The 18,446-nt window shown below is 36.7% G+C and overlaps 1 protein-coding gene across 1 annotated transcript in view; it reads right to left on the bottom strand.

The window, feature by feature from the left end:
* Window positions 1–6,133: 6,133 nt before the first annotated feature.
* The window catches only part of LOC122673200 (glutamyl aminopeptidase), a 79,125-nt gene continuing 66,812 nt past the window's right edge, over window positions 6,134–18,446 (bottom strand). The window contains exons 18-20 of the mRNA XM_043870729.1: window positions 15,356–15,496; window positions 7,984–8,062; window positions 6,134–6,941 (exon numbers count right to left, since the gene is read on the bottom strand). Of these exons, the coding sequence (XP_043726664.1) occupies window positions 6,795–6,941; window positions 7,984–8,062; window positions 15,356–15,496 (367 nt within the window). The 3' untranslated portion in view covers window positions 6,134–6,794. The remainder of the gene's footprint in view (window positions 6,942–7,983; window positions 8,063–15,355; window positions 15,497–18,446) is intronic.

The following is an 18,446-nucleotide window of genomic DNA, read 5'->3' on the forward strand; positions in this document are numbered from 1 at the left end:
AGATTGCACCTAAGTACTGCACTTCAGACTGTTTTGTTGACTATGGGGGCTGTTCCATTTCTTCTAAGTGATTCTCACCCACAGTAGTAGATGTAATGGTCATCTGAATTAAATTCGCCCATTGCCATCCATTTTAATTCACTGATTCCTAAAATGTTGATGTTCACTTTTGCCATCTGCTTGACTATGACCAATTTACTGTGATTCATGGACCTAACATTCCAGGTTCTTATGCAGTATTGTTCTTCATACCAGTCCCTAATGAGGATTTTTGATTTACAAATATTTTCTTTGGTACTGTGGTTTGTCTTATAACTCTCCTGATAGTACCATTTGCAGCAATAAAGTTTTGATTTTGATATAGACCAATTTGTCTATTGTTTTATTTGTTTATGCTTTTGGTATCATGACTAAGAAATCATTGTCTAATCCAAGATCACAAAGATTTACTTACTTGCATGTTTTTTGTTTCATTTTGTTCTTTTGTAGTTTTAGCTTTTAGGTTTATGATGTATTTTGAGTTGATTTTTGTGTATGATGTAAGAAAGCTTTCCAACTTCATTTTATTTGCATGTGGATAATTTTTTCTACATTATTATTGTCTTGTAAAGAATCAAGTGACCATATATGTAAGTATTTATTTCTGGACTCTCAATTCTATTACATTGACCTATATGTCTCTCCTTATGGCAGTATCATATTCTATTGATTATTGTAGTTGAGTAGTAAGTTTTAAATTTGAGAAATGTGAGTTCTACAGCCTGTTCTTACTTTGAAGATTCCTTTGTTTATTCTGTGTTCATTTCAATATGAATTTTATGATCAGGTTTTCAGTTTCTGCAAAAAAGCGAGGTGACAATTTTTAGGGATTATGTTGAATCTGTAGATTGGGGAGTATTGCTATTTTCACAGTATTATGTCTTCCAATCTATGAACCTGAGATGTCCTTCCATGTATTGAGATCTTTATTTTTTTTAAACAATATTTCCTAGTTTTAAGTCTACAAGTCTTGGACTTCTTTTGTTAAATTTGTTGCTTAGTATGTTATCCTTTTAGATGGTCTTGGAATGTAACTAATTTTATTTTCTTATTTTTCATTGCTAGGGTATTGAAATGCAATTAATTTGTATCCTGCAACTTTGCTGAATTCATTTAGTGGTAATCATCTGTGTGTGTGTATGTGCATGTATTCTTTAGGATATTCTATGTGCAAGATTATGTCATTTGATGATAAAGATCATTTTCTTTTTTCTAATTTGGATATCTTTTTAAAAATAATTTTTAAAATTTATTTATTTTTGGCTATGCTGGATCTTCATTGCTGTGCGGACTTTCTTTAGTTGCAGCGAGCAGGGGCTACTCTCTAGTTGTGGTGAGCAGGCTTCTCATTGCCGTGGCTTCTCCTGTTGAGGAGCATGGGCTCCAGTGCTCACGGGCTTCAGTAGTTGCAGCTCCCAAGTTCTAGAGCACAGGCTCAATAGTTGTGGCCCTCTGGCTTAGTTGCTCCGTGGCATGTGAGATCTTCCTGAATCAGGGATGGAATTCATGAATCCTGCAGTGACAGGTGGATTCTTTACCACTGAGCCACCAGGGAAGCCCTGGATGTCTTTTATTTCCTTTCCTTTCGTAATTTCCTTTGCAAGAGTTCCACTCCAGTGTTAAGTAAAGTTGCAAGCAGGCACGTCCTTGTCTTGTTACTGATCTTAAGGGCAAAGCATTCAGTCTTTTCAGCTGTAAGTGTGATGTTGGCTGCTGGTATTTCATAGATGCTGTTTTTCAGGTTGAAGGAGTTCCCTTCTATTCCTAGCTTGTTGAATGTCTTATCATGAAAGGGTACTGGATTTTTTCAAATGTTTCTTCTGCACCACGGGAATGATCATGTGGTTTTTGTCCTTATTCCATCAATATAGTACATCACATTGATTGATTTTCGTGTGTCAAAACAATCTTACATTCTTGGATAAATTCCACTTGGCACTTGGTCATGGTCTTTAATCATTTTTCTTTTTTGCTAGATTTGGTTTGTTAGTATTTTGTTGAGAGCTTTTGTGCATATAGTAAAAAAGGATGTTGATCTGTAGTTTGGGGGATTTTTTTCTTGTGATGTCTTTGCCTGGTTTTGGTATCATTGTGTTAATGACCTCATAGAATTGAGAAGTGTTCCCTCCTTGTCTATTTTTGGCAAATTTGTGAAGGATTGGTGCTAATTTTTCCTTAAATATTTGGTAAGATTCATGAAGGAAACCATCTGATCCTGGGCTTTTCTTTATGGCAAGTTTTTGTTTTTAATTACTAAATCAATCTCTGTTGTTATAGGTCTATTTAAGTTGTCTGTTTCTCCTTGAGTCAGTTTGATAGTTTGTGTTTTTCTAGGAATTTGTTCATTTAATCTAAGTTATCTGATTTGTTGGTGTGTGGCTATGCATAGAGTTCTCTTTAATTCTTATCTCTGTAAATTTGATAGCGATGCCTCCTCTTTCCTTCCTTATTTCAGTAATTTAAGTCTTCTCACTTTTTTCTTGATCATACTAGCTAACGGTTTGTCATTTTTGTTGTTCTTTTCAAATAACTGATTTTTGGTTTTATTGTTTTCCTCCTGAAATTCAGGCAAATAGAACAGCCCCTATCTGGAACATTGCTGGATCTAGTGGCAGAAGGAAAACTGAGAATGTGGCAAACCATTGCTGACTCTGGACATTTCTGCCTGAGATTGACACACATCAGTCTCGCCAACATTTCACCAGCCGAAGTAAGTCACATGGCTGTGCTGAGCTATCTCACAGTGGGGTGAGATGGTGGAATCCTCTTCAGGGATGGACAGTGACTGCTACTGAGCAATAGCACAGTTTGACACATTGCCTTTCCTTCGTGCCTTCAGTTGCTTAGGTTGTTATTCCTGAACCCAACTTTATTTTATTTGCCAAACTGGTGTCTTAAGTGAAGACTAGGAGATATCACAATAGCAAAAATAATAGCATCTAATGTTAATTGAGTGATCATCATTTTCCATATAATGCCTCCCTTACCTGTGTTTTTGCATTTAATCCTCACAACCACCCAGTGATGTGGTGATTATTTTTGTCCTCACTTTATATATGAGGAAACTGAACAATAGGGAGATTAAAGGCAAGTCGCTGAAACTCAAATTAAGGTGACTAACTTTAAAACACTCGTTTCTACTTTAATATGTGGTTAAGTACATAGATTCTGGTGATAAACTAAGTTCAAGTCCTGGCTCATGCCATACACTAACTTTTTGGCCTTGGGCAAATTGTGTGACTTCTCTATTTCTCCATCTGTAAAATGAGGATATTAACAGTACCTATCCCATGGGTTTTTCTAAAGTTCAAATATAGAGATTGATGTATGTGTGGAGTGCTTGTGTTTAGAATAGGGCTTGGTATTAGAAAGGAATTTTTTATTATTGTTACTGTCACTATTAGTATTATTTAGCAGTTTAGGAAGTTTCATTGGTAATTCTACTCTTCTTCTGTTCCGTGCTTATTCTCCCTTTGAGAATTACCATTCTAGATTTCTCTTCCCACCTTATATTTATCTATTTTTGGAATAACACTTTATCTATGTGGAGGGTAAACTGTAGGAGTACCATTGCCTTCAACCTACCAGTATATCTCTGCTCCCCAGAACTTCCCTGCCTGTCACTTATATGTTCATAGTTTATTTTATAAGCTCCTAGTTTATACTTGTGTGGGTGCATAGCAGTGATCTGCAATATAGGAATAAACTGCCTAGAAGGAGGCAATAATTATTACTGGCCCTGCTTCTTGCTACATGACTTTGCTGATCATTTCTTCCTGTTAATTCTTTAAAGTTGATGGTTTATTGTGGTTTAATTTTGGATACAACATACTAAAATTTTTCCCTGTAAAAATCATGACACAACCTAAAAAGCACAGTAGCAAACTCTTCTTGGCATAGATCTATCTATTGGTCATCAGCCTTTAAAAACCAGATACTGTTTGTGAAGGGCCTGATTGGCTAATGGAGTTATAAACACAGTGTGCAGTTCTTTTTCAATATGGGGTAAAGAGAACTAAGCAATTCATTCTCAAGTTTAGTGTTTATAGGCAAGTTGGGAATCTGTTTCATGCACCATCTCCTTCAAATTTTTTTCTTTTAAGAATTTATTGCTTTGCATTTCTCTAATAATGAGTGATGTTGAGCATCTTTTCATGTGTTTGTTAGCCATCTGTATGTCTTCTTTGGAGAAATGTCTGTTTAGTTCTTTGGCCCATTTTTTGATTGGGTCATTTATTTTTCTGGAATTGAGCTGCAGGAGTTGCTTGTATATTTTTGAGATTAATCCTTTGTCTGTTTCTTCATTTGCTATTATTTTCTCCCAATCTGAGGGCTGTCTTTTCACCTTACTTATAGTTTCCTTTGTAGTGCAAAAGCTTTTAAGTTTCATTAGGTCCCATTTGTTTAGTTTTGCTTTTATTTCCAATATTCTGGGAGGTGGGTCATAGAGGATCTTGCTGTGATTTATGTCGGAGAGTGTTTTGCCTATGTTCTCCTCTAGGAGTTTTATAGTTTCTGGTCTTACATTTAGATCTTTAATCCATTTTGAGTTTATTTTTGTATGCTAACACATATATATGGAATTTAGAAAGGTGATAACGATAACCCTATATGCAAAACAGAAAAAGAGACACAGAAATACAGAACGGACTTTTGAACTTTGTGGGAGAATGTGAGGGTGGGATATTTCAAAAGAACAGCATGTATACTATCTATGGTGAAACAGATCACCAGCCCAGGTGGGATGCATGAGACAAGTGCTCCGGCCTGGTGCACTGGGAAGACCCAGAGGAATCGGGTGGAGAGGGAGGTGGGGGGGGGATCGGGATTGGGAATACATGTAAATCCATGGCTGATTCATATCAATGTATGACAAAACCCACTGGAAAAAAATAATAATAATAATAAAAAAAAAGAATTTATTGCATAAAGCAGAAGGATAAAACATCCCACTTCCTTATTTATCCAGTTGAAACAATATATAGACTTTAAGTGCTGGTTTTGATTATGGTCAATATGAAGTTAGGGTGTTAATCCCCATGAGGATAGTGGGATTTTTTTTTTTTTTTCTGATGATTAATGATGTTAATGTTTTTTTCTTCTGAAGTAATTTAAAACAATATTTTAAAAGTTTTAGTCTGAAAATATCTTCTTTTTTTTGTCTCCTTCCTCCTCCCCCCAGTCCACATTTGACTTTGACAGTTTAGCTATGTGGATTGAGAAGTAAAAATTAAGACGCAGCAATAGGAAAGTTTACAAAGTTTGAGAGTCCTTGATTAGGGAACATTTTTTATGTAAAGTAAAAGGTAGGGTTTTGATTGTTTCCATGTGTTTCAATTATCATCAAACCAATCTTAAATTATACTTCTGAAGGTTCCAAATAAATTTAGATTTTCTAGATACAGCAGATTGGAACATACTAATTTACTATCTTTTCTGTCTACTGGACTTGTGTTGTGGATCTACTAGGCATCAAGTGCCATATTAAACATGTTCTTGCCACCAGCTCCTACAAAATTGATCTTTAGTCAAATCACGAATATAAATTTGATTAGTGCTATTCTGTATGAATTGGTGATGAACAAGAAGGCCTGGCATGCTCCTGTCCATGGGGTCACAAAGAGTCGGACACGACTGATTGACTGAAGTGAATGGAACTGATTCTGTATGGATTAGGACATAAAGGTTTTCACATTAAAGTTATATCTAAGAAGATATATCCTCATATATGCAGAGTCATGTTGGGAACATCCATGGGTTTCCTTATTTTCACACTTAAAGACTGCTAGGTTAGATCAAAGCTAAATTCTAATTCCATTTAGGTTTATGGAATGATCACCCTTCTCTCTTGCCTAATAAGTTTCCAATTATTTAGCCCTTTGCCTCTAAAATCCATGTAGGATTTAATCACTATCTTCCCCTTAATTTCATAGCTTATTTGAAGGAACTTTGGAGGGAATGGAGCAAGATGACAGAAAACTAAGCATGAGAAAGACTGGGTTCTTGAATCTTATTGCCTACTGCTAAAGTATTTGGGGAATACTACAGTCACAGTCATTATTATTCCAGAGTAAAGGAACACTGGAAAACAATGTATTTTTTCAAGGTAACCATTCAGATTTATTTTAAAAAGGAGAGGAGAATTCTTTTGTTGATTTTATAAGAACAAAGGTAAGAGTCAGGTATTTCTTTGGCTAATTCATGCAATCCTTGAGTAAAATTTAAACCCAGGTTACTTTGATAGTATTTAAAAGAGTAAAAACATATTGTGAATACAATGATGCTGGATCTGTGTAATTCTGAATAATAAAATAAACATTAAGATGGTAATATTGGTCCCTCAAGTACTGGTATTTAAACTTTAAAAATCATTCAAGAGAGAAGATTAAGTGGTGTTTCTTTGGTACTAAAAATGTAAAGCTATGACCAAATTGTTCTATTTTCACAGATTTAAGATACAAAGAATGATATTTAAAGACCTTAAAATGGCTATTAAATTATCTTCAGTTTGTAAAGAATCTCCTACGAAGTATGCTTAGAAGAAATCCCTGAGTACATTAACTACTCTATTAGTATCTTCCTTCATAAACAAAAAGGAACAATTTAAAAGCTTTTGCAAGACATATAAACACAGTACTTAATGAAAGTAGTATCTATATATAAAACTCCTTCCATAGTGCTTGTAAATTAGGCCACCAAATATTTAACAGGAGAAACAATAGAGTCACAAAATTAAAATATGATATTTGGACACATTAACCATTCAAATCAAGAAACCAATTTCTTATGGTATCCCTGTTTTGTTTTAGCCACTCGATATTGTTTTCCACTGTTTCCAGTACTTGCTCCCTAGGTTTTTGTCCCGCTCCAGCTTCAGGATATCTTTCGAAAAAGCTCTTGATCTATAAAAGAGAAGGCAATAATTAAGAAAGTAATTTTAAGTCCAATTATTCTTCAGGGATTTTATTTACATTCTGGATTTGTTTCCTTCTTCCCTGTAAATTCAGTATCACTGAACAACATTAAGGTACATCTTCTGATGCATCATTCAGATTGAGCCCATCTCTCAGGTTAGTAGTCATGACCCCTGGCTTTGGACGCCTGGCAGCATGTCCCGCAAAAGAGACAAAAGAGGCCCTGATGTGTTGGGGAAGGAGAGCGGCACAGTGGTGGCTGGAATGCTCTCTTTGCTTCTGTAGGTTTCTCAGTTTTCTGCACGTTCCCCCAAGGTGTTTCCTGGAAAATCTGTACTGTGGAATGATGGCTTTGCTTAGCTTTTTGTTGCAAGAGTCTAGACTGTTTTATATACTTTCAGTTCACTCATTGAGGGCTCATCAAAAAATCTCTGTTAAATTTGGTTTGTTTTCCCTCTTCCCTCCAAAACCCTCTCCCAAACTTAACCATAGTAGTATCTGCTATTTACAAAAATAAGAATTATTTTGTTTCACAGAAGGATGTAACATTCCAATATCTTAAACAGATACTGAAAATTCATACAGTCTCTGTCTAACGTTAATGAACACCCCCTCACCCCTCCACCCCAGAGGAACCGAGGTATCCAAAATCTGAAAGACTTGGGCTTAGTTTTGAAATTCCAAAACTCTGAATTCTGAAAGGAATCAAATCTTGACCAGCTTATCCCAGGATTACACTTATCTGGAAAGGGGAGATGAACTGCTCATGGCTTACTAAACTGTATGGTCTCATGGACCACGAGCCTAAGCCTCCCCAGGCCTCACCTTTCTCAACTTTTAAACTTTATTTCTTGGTTATTTGAAATTTTTTTAGTTTAGAAAAAAAATAGATGTACATTTAATTATCTATAAGAATTATTACTTTTTCCTTGTCTTCTAGGATCTGAATAGAGAAAATATCATTTCTACTTGAAAAAAAAAATTAATTCTGTTCCTTCCTTGACAAGTATAGGGGAATTTATCTCCCTACCTGCCACAGTTGCAGTTCGGTGTTGAATGGCTCTGCTATGGTGACAATCCGGCCAAGGTTTCTGTTATTGAGTGTATACCTGAAGAGAAATTTAGGGGTGGAAAAGGCTACATTAGTGCTCAGAACTTTAAATCTTTCCTCTAGATGCAGACATGTCCTTTTTATTTTGAGAGCTTGTTAAAAGTAATTTTCAAAGTACAGTAAGTATAAAACAGCAAGTAAACATATTTAATTTAAAATAATTCTATTCAGGAGAAATTCGCAGCAACTTCTGCACTTTTTTTTTTTTTATAGACAGATCCACACCACTTTCCCAGAAATGGTAGACTGGTTGTTATATTCCCCCAATTCTCCTTTTTCCTGCACACATAAGAGCCATAGTCAGATTACATGTCTCAGCCTTCCTATTAGCTAGGTGCAAACAGGTGATCCAGTTCTCATCAATGGAACATAAACAGAAGTGGTAGGCTCAACTTCTACCTTCTTGTTAGGGAAGTAAAGGGAAATTTCTTGCCTTTGATCTTGTCTTCCTTCCCCTTCTTCCAGATTTCAACTACACAGAATAAGGCCCTGGGCCTCATGGAGCACAACCACCCTGACGACTTGGAATGCTCACTTCAGGAGACCAATCTGAATGAGAAATCATTACATATGCCCTTTAAGCTGCTGTATTTCTGTGTTTCTGTTACAGCAGAATAGCCCTGTCACCTTTATCTTAACTAATAATCTGTGTCTTCCTGCAGATACAGAAATTTGAATATAGGTTATTTATTCTGCTTCCGTAAAGCTTTATTGGCTACTTGCATATTTGGCATTATGATCTATATCAGCCTGCTAAGCAAAGACATTTGAAGCTAAGTGCAAAGATAGCACTTTAGCGATTATATTCTATTCCTATACCTTTTGCATTTCTCTCTTAAAAAGAATCACAAATTTCCTTAAAAACCAAATGCAAATGACAGTGATGCAGGTAAAATTTCATCCCAATTAATCACAGTGCAAAGAAAACAATCACAAGAATTATCTATAAACTTGAATTTTTGGAATGTTGGGAAAGGATAAAGGAAATATATCAACATATAAAGTAAGCATATAAGTAAACAGGAGGAGAAATTTTACATTTTACATTTAAAAAGTACCACATGAAAAGCAGAAATCATGAAGATAAAAACTAATAAGTTTGTCACATACACATTAAAAAATTTATGCAAAAGGAAGTCTGCCATAAAATTAAAAGTAAAAATTTATTATTTTGTTGTAAAAAGAGCAAATATTTTGACTATATAAAGAACCCTTTCAGATTGGTGAAAATCGCTCAGTCGTGTCTGACTCTTTGCGACCCCATGGACTATACAGTCCATGGAATTCTCCAGGCCAGAATACTGGAGTTGGTAGCCCTTCCCTTCTCCGGGGATCTTCCCAACCCAGGGATCGAACCCAGGTCTCCCTCATTGCAGGTGGATTCTTTACCAGCTGAGCCGCCAGGGACACACTTTCAGATTGGTAATAGGGAGAAATATGCCAACATGAAATTAGCAAAAGAATGAATCATCAGTTTGCAAAATAAATATAAAGAGAAAATGTACCCAATGGAAACAGATGAAATGTTCTAATGATTACTCACAATTTCGGTATACTAGGTCCAGTGATCACTCTTATCACAGACACCACTGAATTTAAATCCATTATGTCTTTTGTCTTTATTCTCTTAGAAGTCTAAGGCAAACAATTTCCCTTTACTTAATATCACCAGTCATTATCCAAAATGTAAGACTCAGGCATGACCCTGCACCTGTCATATGTGCACCTCCTTGCCTCTGACTTGGCCGTCTAGAGTTACCCAGCCTCTCAAACCCTTCACCTAGCCCTTTGGAGCTACCCCTTTACAGGGAATACTACTACTCACTTGGAGAATGTTTCTTTTCCTGTATCCTCTGTAGCACCAGGTCAGAAAAGGAATTGGTGTGATCATGCTCCCCGTTATGGATTACAAACCATTATTCCTTCACTCTTTAAGACCCTCCGCTTCTTCAGACTATTCCCCTTCATCTCATTTATGATACACTTTGGCATCTGACTCCTAGTTGTCTTTTCTACCCCAGGCCATGACTTCAAGGTTCACTTAGATGAAGATACAACAGCTTAACTCCTTAGTTTCTTGATCTCCTCATTTCCAATGATATTTTCTCCACTCTACTCCAGCCACCAATTTCCATCATCATACTTTGTGATCATCCATAAGTACTCTATCTCTAAAATCATTAATTTATGTATGCCCCATGACATAATTTACCCTCATTCTTTGACTTTATCTGGATTTCTGGTCCACTGAACATCTCTATCCCTACTTTCTTCAAGATCATCAGCTTTTCCTTTGCTTTCGCTTTTTTCCTAAAATAGTTTAAATTCCATGATATACCATTTTTCAATAACATTTTTGCTTAAGCCCTAAACTTTCTTATAGTTCAATACACACACACACACACACACACACACACACACACACACACACACACACCTGAACTCACTGTTCTTCTGAAAACTTTATCTTTTCTAGAAATGTAGACATTTTATTTTCGTCACCTCACTTGCCTTCCATTATTATCTCAGTCAGTTCAGTGGATCAGTTGTGTCCAACTCTTTGCAACCCCATGGATTGCAGCACGCCAGGCTTCCCTGTCCATCACCAACTCCTGGAGCATGCTCAAACTCATGTCCATCGAGTTGGTGATGCCATCCAACCATCTCATCCTCGGTCATCCCCTTTTCCTCGTGCCTTCAATCTTTCCCAGCATCAGGGTCTTTTCCAATGAGTCAGTTCTTCACATCAGGAGGCCAAAGTATTGGAATTTCAGCTTCAGCATCAGTTTTTCCAATAAATATTCAGGACTGATTTCCTTTAGGATTGACTGGTTGGATCTCCTTGTAATCCAAGGGACTCCCAAGAGTCTTCACCAATACCACAGTTCAAAACCATCAATTCTTCGGCACTCAGCTTTCTTTATAGTCCAACTCTCACATCCATACATGACCACTGGAAAAACCATAGCTTTGACTAGACAGACCTTTGTCGGCAAAATAATGTCTCTACTTTTTAATATGCTGTCTAGGTTGGTCATAGCTTTTCTTCCAAGGAGCGAGTGTCTTTTAATTTCATGGCTGCAGTCACCATCTGCAGTAATTTTGGAACCCAAGAAAATAAGGTCTCTTACTGTTTCCATTGTTTCCCCATCTATTTCCCATGAAGTGATGGGACCAGACGCCATGATGTTAGTTTTTTGAATGTTGAGTTTTAAGCCAGGATTTTCACTCTCCTCTTTCACTTTCATCAAGAGGCTCTTTAGTTCCTCTTCGTTTTCTGCCAGAAATGTGGTGTCATCTGCATATCTGAGGTTATTGATATTTCTCCCGGCAATCTTGATTCCAGCCTGTGCTTCATCCAGCCCAGCATTTCGCATGATGTATTCTGCATATAAGCTGAATAAGCTTTCTAACTTCTAATCTACCAAATTCTAAAGGTTGTTCTTATGTTTTCATCTTTATCATTACATCCACAGTATAATCTACCACCATCTTTTATTAGGATTACTCTAGTAGCTCTATAATTGCTTTCCCAATGTTCCCCATTTAGGCTTTACCACTAGAGCTTTCTTTTGAAAACAAAATTGATCATTTTACTTTCTTACTTAAAACCCATTACTGACTTATCATTGCTTTTAGAAAAGCCCAAATCTTAATGTGATCCCCAAAAGCTTAGCCCTGAGCTTTCCTCTTTTCAGCCAGGAACGCTCACCTCCTGTTCATCTAATTTACTCCTGCCCTTCTTTCAGAATTCAGCTCAGTCATCACTCCCTTAGGGAAGCCCTTAACCTCCAACTTCTCTTGACTTGGTCAGTTTCCCCATTACACTCTTTCAGTGTACTCAGAATCTTTTCTATCTGTAGTTATTACAGTTTTAATTATACATGTATTTATGTGATTCTTTGCTTACTATCACAGGCTTCCCTGGTGGCTCAGATGGCAAAGGATCTGCCTGCAGTGCAGGAGACCTGGGTTTGATCCCTGGGTTGGGAAAATCCTTTGCAGAAGGGAATGGCTACTTGCTCCAGTATTCTTGCCTGGAGAATTCCATGGACAGAGGAACCTGGTGGGCTACAGTCCATAGGGTCACAAAGAGTCGAACATGACTGAATGACTAACACTTTCACTTTACTTAATATTGCTCTTCATCATTAGACTCTAAACTCCATGAAAACAGAGAACCAGATCTTTTTCTCCTTGTACACTATTGTACCTTTAGTGCCAAGCACAGAGCCTAGCACATAGTATGTGCTCCATCATGTTTATTGAATGAAAGAATTATTATTTAAAATGAGATACCAGTTTTCATGTACTCAATTAATAAGAATATTTTTAAATGATAGCACTGAGTATTGGCAAGGGTTGGAAAGTAGGCAAAGTTAATAGTAAAGTTTGTTCTGGGAGACAGTTTTGCAATATTCATCAGAAGCTCTAAAAATGAACACATCTTTTAACTCAGCAGTATTGCTTCTAGTATTATTTGTATCCTAAGGAAATTGTCAAGGACATTCAAAGAGAACGAAGAAGTTCAGTTTCAAAGATGTTCATTAGTGCATTATTTATACAGTGGAAAATTTTGAACAATTTTATTATCCAAGCGATGGAGATTAGCTAAATAAACTAAGATGTTTATTTACATGTTAAATTTACATGTTGAAATATGACTGAGAATTTGCATAGGTAGTTGCAGTTTTTATTCAATCTATTCATTGCTAGTTTCTAAATATATTCTTTAAGTTTTAGTCACAAAGAATAAAACAGAAGAGAAATGTTATAGAAATTATAGAAAATCACTGGAAAAACTGTTAGCTGTAATAACAGACTTTCTTCGAATCTGTAAAATATCATTATAGGAACTTAGTATGATTTCCTTTTTTAAAATTTCAATTTTCTTATCATAAAATGGGTATATATTATTTTGCACAAAATATAGAGAAGCAAAAATAAGGATACAGACATCACCCATAATCACACCACCTAAAAATAATCCCTATTGTCACATAGCTATTTTCCCTTGAGTCATTTTTCCATGGATGTTTGTTTATTTACAGAGATGGAATGATATTAGACATATGTTTTTATAATCTGCTGTTTTTTACATTATCCTATATTGTTGCTATCTTTTTATGTCTTTAAATAGGCTTCTTTGATGTTATTTTTAATTCTCAGTCATATTTCAACATTTAATATAAATATGCTTATTCCAAGAAACTAATACCATTTAAGGGGAAATATGTAACATTCAGAAAACTAAGATCATGGCATCTGGTCCCATCACTTCATGGGAAATAGATGGGGAAACAGTGGAAACAGTGTCAGACTTTATTTTTTGGGCTCCAAAATCGCTGCAGATGGTGACTGCAGCCATGAAATTAAAAGACGCTTACTCCTTGGAAGGACAGTTATGACCAACTTAGATAGCATGTTAAAAAGTAGAGACATTACTTTGCCAACAAAGGTCCGTCTGGTCAAGGCTATGGTTTCTCCAGTGGTCATGTATGGATGTGAGAGTTGGACTGTGAAGAAAGCTGAGTGCTGAAAAATTGATGCTTTTGAACTGTGGTGTTGGAGAAGACTCTTGAGAGTCCCTTGGACTGCAAGGAGATCCAACCAGTCCATCCTAAAGGAGATCAGTCCTGGGTGTTCATTGGAAGGACTGATGTTGAAGCTGAAACTCCAATACTTTGGCCACTTCATGCGAAGAGTTGACTCATTGGAAAAGACCCTGATGCAGGGAGGGGTTGGGAGCAGGAGGAGAAGGGGATGACAGAGGATGAGATGGCTGGATGGCATCACCGACTCGATGGGCATGGGTTTGGGTAGACTCTGGGAGATGGTGATGGACAGGGAGGCCTGGCATGCTGCAATTCATGGGGTCGCAAAGAGTCGGACTCGACTGAGCAACTGAACTGAACTGAACTGATGCTGTATATTTATAATATTGATTATTTTTAAAACTAAAATAAGGATTTAATTATATCTTAAATATTTTGAAAAATCATTATGTAAAAATAATCTCTGATTTAATATTATATGGTATGAAGTAGTTATGATTTCAGTCATGTCCCATTGACTTAATTTTTCATTCATAATCATAAATTAAAGTCAAACTTTATCACCACACAATATTGAATTATTGAGTTCATTCAGCTTCACAGTTTCATGTAAGTGTTTAGTGGAATAAATAAAAGCAAATAATAATTTCTGAAGTGTTTTTGGAACTTTGTGGTTAAGTCTCAAACTGGAAAGGACATTAGTGGTTGGTCATCAGCTATCATAAAAATCATAAAGCAAAAGCTTTGTAACAAAGCAGATTATTTATTTTAAGATGACTATAAATTATTTAGAAACAGAGGCAGTAAAACCACTCATTCTGAAGTCTGGAAAATGTTTAAGAGTTTGAAAATATTTGACTGAAGCTTGGCTCATTTCTGTTTTATTTGTCTTATCCTATCTTAATGGGGAAATTATACTTTTTCAAATTAACCATAATTAATATTGGGCTTTTTTGTTTGTTTCTCACATATGGTTATTATATGATTTAGGCTACTTGAAATAATATGAGAATTAGATTATCATACGATGAAGAAATATTAAAAGCCTTGGGAGAGGAGTTTAACTAGCACTGGAAATAGTTCATTAATTTATTTGTCCTGAAAAAATTAAACTTTAGGTCTAATAAATTTAAGGTCAACTGTTTTTGACTTTTATGATCATACAAACCTGTTTTTTCCTACTTCTTAATTTTTTAAGAGGCAAACAATGAACTAACTTTTTAAATGAAATATGCATTATTTGAAATAAATCACAAGTGTATGCTTAGTTGCTCGGTCGTGTCTGACTCTGCGAGCCCATGGACTATAGCCCACCAGGCTCCTCTGTCCATGGGATTCTCCAGCAAGAACACTGGACTGAGTTGCCATTCCCTTCTCCAGAGGACCTTCCCTACCCAGGGATCAAACCTGGGTCTTCCGCATTTCAGGCAGATTCTTTACTGTATGAACTACAGGAAACTCCTTTAGGGTCTTCTCTGATGACTCAGATGCAATTTAGGCATGTTTGAAGATTTCAGAAATCTATTGATCAGTTGGAAACACTACTTTCCAAGAAAGGAATTATGCTTAAACTAGTATATTGCTTCCCTGGAGGGAAAATACCATGATGCTTTACTTCTGACAATATACCATTTCAGATATTGTATAGATGTCAGAGAAAGCACAAAAAAGAGAAAAAAGAACTTGTAGATGGTATCAGACAAAGAGAACAACAAATCATTATCTGATCACCTCACCTGTTGACTAGATATTCCCAGTTGAGTTGTATCCAATTCCAGGCCATAGTCTTCCCATAGCTGTTATATGAGATGTATTGAATGACTGTAAACACATCCTGCGTTTTAATAAGGTTTGGGTCCTTGAGTAAATCCAAATACCTAAAAGAAGTCAAATGGAAAAGCAATTCAAAATGAACTTTCAGTGTTCACCCTTAGCTATATTCCAATAGAACATAGCTTTCATTCCAGTAATTTAATTCTTGAGTCATCAACTGAAACAAATAAGAAAAATAATAAAACATAATTTAATATTTTCTAAAATACTTAACTGTTTTAAATTTTGAGGACTACTGAATTGTAAACTGTATGAAAATTTCAGTTATTTTGGAAGTACTATAACAGCTAAAACCCACAATTTTAACTATTAATTTAAAAAATTAATTGTATTTATTTAATAGAAGCACTTCCTCCATTTGCCTATTATTCCATTAAACTAAAAAAGGAACTAATAAAATACTGATACTCTTTATTTTTCATAATTTTATAAAATTATAAAATTTTGGCTGTGCTGGGTCTTCCTTGCCGCACAGGTTTTTCTCTAGTAGCGGTGCATCTCATTGTGGTGACTTCTCTCATTGTAGAGCACGGGCTCTAGGGCATGTGGGCTTTGGTAGTTGTGGTGTGTGGGCTCAGTAATTGTACCTCCAGGGCTCTAGAGCACGGGCTCAGTAGTTGTGGTCCATGAGCTTAGCTGCTCTGCAGCATGTGAGGTCTTCCTGGATCAGGACTCAAATCCACATCTGCATTGGCAGGCAGATTCTTCACCCCTGCACCACCAGGGAGGTCCTTATATTCTTATTTTATATGGGATTACAGTTAAGTCTTAACTGACGCTTTTGAACTGTGGTGTTGGAGAAGACTCTTGAGAGTCCCTTGGACTGCAAGGAGATCCAACCAGTCCATCCTAAAGGAAATCAGTCCTGAATATTCATTGGAAGGACTGATGCTGCAGCTGAAACTCCAATACTTTGGCCACCTGATATGAAGAACTGACTCATCGGAAAAGACCCTGATGCTGGGAAAGATTGAAGGTGGGAGGAGAAGGGGACGACAGAGGTTGAGATGGTTGGATGGCATCACCGACTCAATGGACATGAGTTTAAGTAAACTCTGGGAGTTGGTGATGGACAGGGAGGCCTGGCGTGCTGCAGTTCATGGGGTTGCAAAGAGTCAGACATGACTGAGCAACTGAACTGAACTGAAGATTGTAAAAAACAACTTTCTAATATAATCTGTATGGTTAAATTAGTTGACTATAATTAGAGTATAAAGCAAATAAGTCCAAGATAAATTAAGTGACCAAATAGATTTTTATTCACTTTATTCCATGGCTGTACCCAGAGGGAATATCTGAGCATGCTCTAATAAACTTCCATAAACTGCACTGGAGTGGGGCACTCCTGAATTTTGTACAATTTATCTTTTATCCTCTAGTTTGTAAGAATATTAGTAAGGCATCTAAGTGGAGCTTCCCAGGTGGCACGGTGGTAAAGAATTTGCCTGCCAATGCAGGAGATCCAAGAGACGTGGTTTGATCCTTGGGTCAGGAAGATCCCTTGGAGTAGGAAATGGCAACCCACCCCTGTATTCCTGCCTGGAAAATTCTGTGGACAGAGGAGCCTGGTGGGCTACAGTCCATGGGGTTGAAAAGAATTGGGCATAACTGAACACACACACAAGGCATCTAAGTACTTGCTAATTTTATCATCATATACAATTAACACCATGACAGCCAAGTAATGAATCAATATGATGTTTTGTAGAATGTCAAGATGATCAAGTTCTGATAGATAGACTATCTTAGGCCAGAGAGAAGGAGACTTCACATATAGCCCTGAGGTGAGATAGTGAAAGTATATTGTTGGCCCTGCTAAGTAAAAACAAACAGTTTCTGGTAGCTCTTACAAATTTGTTCTTGCACTATCATTTACTATTTATATTCTGCCTCTCCCATGAACCTATAAGTTTCTCAAGAATAGATATTATTCTTTTTCATTTTTATTCCCACAATCTACATACCTATACATAGAAAGGATATCTTAAGTGTTGGTTAAATGAATGAAGCAAATAACTCATTATCTATACAAGCAAAAAATGAATAAGGCAGAAACTAGTTGATTTGGGACATAGGTGTGAAGTGGGAGAACATTCATAGATGGGCTTCAAGTGGTCTTTGTATATTTTGAGTATAATGTAAATAACTATTTGTGTGTGCATACATGTTGTGGTGGACAGTCCTCTGCTGACAGAAACCAGTTTCGTCCTGGGTTTGGATCAAGGTATCCATCCTAAAGGAGATCAGTCCTGGGTGTTCATTGGAAGGACTGATGCTGAAGCTGAAACTCCAATACTTTGGCCACCTCATGCGAAGAGTTGACTCATTGGAAAAGACCCTGATGCTGGGAGGGGTTGGGGGGAAAAGGAGAAGGGGACGACAGAGGATGAGATGGCTGGATGGCATCACCGACTCAATGGACATGAGTTTGAGTAAACTCTGGGAGTTGGTGATGGACAGGGAGGCCTGGCGTACTGCAATTCATGGGGTCGCAAAGAGTCGGACATGACTGAGCGACTGAACTGAACTGATCTTTGATTCTAGGGAGGGCAAATTGCTACCCCATCGTCAGAGTAGCATGACTGGCCCAAGTCACTCAAAGGAACTTGAGTTCGTCGTAGTCAGCAAGTGATCAAGTGGTAGACCCAGAGAATCACCCAGAATGATCAAAGGTGACCTAGTGCTGGATTATGAGAGGAAGTGGAGATAACTGACCTCTTATCATAAAAGACAGAGTCTTGTGAGGAGGAGCTCTTTTGCTCCTGTCTTTCTTCCATTGAACATATTTATGTGAAGACAAAATATTTGGAGCTCTGGAAGTCATAAAACATCCAACATGTTGAAGATAGCAGAAAAGAAAGAGAAAGAGCCCTGGTCTTGGATAAAATGTTGAATCACTGTACATGACTGGAAGTTATCTACCTCTAGAATTTTTTATATGAGATAATGTGTCTTTATTTTTTAAGCCACTCTTACATGGATATTTTGTTTCTT

The sequence above is a fragment of the Cervus elaphus genome, chromosome 17 (assembly GCF_910594005.1).
Source record: "Cervus elaphus chromosome 17, mCerEla1.1, whole genome shotgun sequence".
Lineage (NCBI taxonomy): Eukaryota > Metazoa > Chordata > Mammalia > Artiodactyla > Cervidae > Cervus > Cervus elaphus.